The sequence below is a fragment of the Bison bison genome, unplaced genomic scaffold (assembly GCF_000754665.1).
Source record: "Bison bison bison isolate TAMUID 2011002044 unplaced genomic scaffold, Bison_UMD1.0 scf7180017864448, whole genome shotgun sequence".
NCBI classification, from domain to species: Eukaryota; Metazoa; Chordata; class Mammalia; order Artiodactyla; family Bovidae; genus Bison; species Bison bison.
Genome location: NW_011495010.1, coordinates 16,991 through 18,630, shown reverse-complemented (window position 1 = coordinate 18,630; position 1,640 = coordinate 16,991). Strand labels below are relative to the sequence as shown.

At 61.0% G+C, this 1,640-nt stretch overlaps 1 gene segment (V, D, J or C); it reads left to right on the top strand.

Annotated features, from left to right (window-relative positions):
• Positions 1-1,640, top strand: part of LOC105002290 — a 9,689-nt gene that overhangs the window by 5,081 nt on the left and 2,968 nt on the right. Inside the window, 3 exon segments of the C gene segment in view lie at positions 606-929; positions 1,005-1,337; positions 1,589-1,640. Of these exon segments, the coding sequence occupies positions 606-929; positions 1,005-1,337; positions 1,589-1,640 (709 nt within the window).

Below are 1,640 nucleotides of genomic sequence, written 5' to 3'. Positions count from 1 at the left end.
TGAGCTGGGCTGAGCTGAGCTGGGCACAACTGGGCTTAGCTGGCTGAGCAGGTGAGCTGGGCTGAGAGGGTTGAGCTGAGCTGAGCTGAGCTGGGTTGAGCTGGCCTGGATTGGGCTGATCTGGATTGAACTGGGCTGAACTGAGCTGAGCTGGGCTGAGCTGGTCTGGGCTAGCCTGGGCTTAACCGGGGTATGCTGGGTTAACCATGGTGGGCTGAGACTGGGCGAACAGAAGTGAACCCACTGAGCTGGCTTGACTTGGGCAAATTGTTGAGATGCTTTGGGTCCATTTAACCTCCACTGAGGCTGGTGGGTCTAGATGGACTGAGCTGACCCCACTGGACTGTTCTAGTCAACAGTGGGCTGGCCTCAGTGATCTGATTGTGCTGAGGACTGGGGGCCTGAGTGTGTATCAGTCTTATTGATGACCCCAGACCCCCAGGGCAGGCCCCAGGAGGCTAATCGCGGGCAGTGAGGGTGGGCTGGCAGGGCTGAGTGTGCCCTCCGCTCCACTGTCCCAGAGAGAAGGTGGAGCTGCCCACACCCCCGACCAGCAGGATGCCTCTCACCCCCCTCTTCTCCTGTGTCCTCTCTCGGGTCCCCAGAAGGTGAATCGCTCCCGAGAGTCTTCCCCCTGGTGTCCTGCATGAGCTCCCCATCCGATGAGAGCACGGTGGCCCTGGGCTGCCTGGCCCAGGACTTCATGCCCAATTCAGTCAGCTTCTCCTGGAAGTTCAACAACAGCACAGTCAGCAGCGAGAGATTCTGGACCTTCCCCGCAGTCCTGAGGGACGGCTTGTGGTCGGCCTCCTCTCAGGTGGCCCTGCCCTCCTCAAGCGCCTTTGAAGGGCCGGATGACTACCTGGTGTGTGAAGTCCAGCACCCCAAGGGAGGAAAGACCGTCGGCACCGTGAGGGTGGGCCCTGCAAGTGAGTCAGGTACGTCCCGTGGTTGGGTGCGGGGGGAGGGTCCAGGCCCCGCTGACCCCTTGTCCTTCTCTGCAGAGGTGGAAGTGCTGTCCCCCGTCGTGAGTGTCTTTGTCCCGCCTCGCAACAGCCTCTCTGGTGACGGCAATAGCAAGTCCAGCCTCATCTGCCAGGCCACTGACTTCAGCCCCAAACAGATCTCCTTGTCCTGGTTTCGTGATGGAAAGCGGATAGTGTCTGGCATTTCTGAAGGCCAGGTGGAGACTGTGCAGTCCTCACCCATAACTTTCAGGGCCTACAGCATGCTGACCATCACGGAGAGAGACTGGCTCAGCCAGAACGTGTACACCTGCCAGGTGGAACACAACAAGGAAACCTTCCAGAAGAACGTGTCCTCCTCATGTAATGCTGGTGAGTGCAGCCCTGGGGGGCGGGCGCTCACCCTCAGGTCTGCAGACACCGCCCCAGACCTGCCAGCTGCTCCCTGAGCCTTGGCTTCCCAGAGCGGCCAAGGGCAGGAGGGGCTGTGCAGGGCGGCTGGGGGCCGGCACCCCTCAACAGGACCCCAGGTTCACAGGGGACTCAGCCAAGTGGGCCCTGCTCTTTGGGCGGACCTCTCCCTTCACCTGATTTCACTCCAAGCAACTCTCTCCCACCTCCAGCACCACCATCTCCCATCGGGGTCTTCGTCACTCCCCCCATCCTTCGCCGACA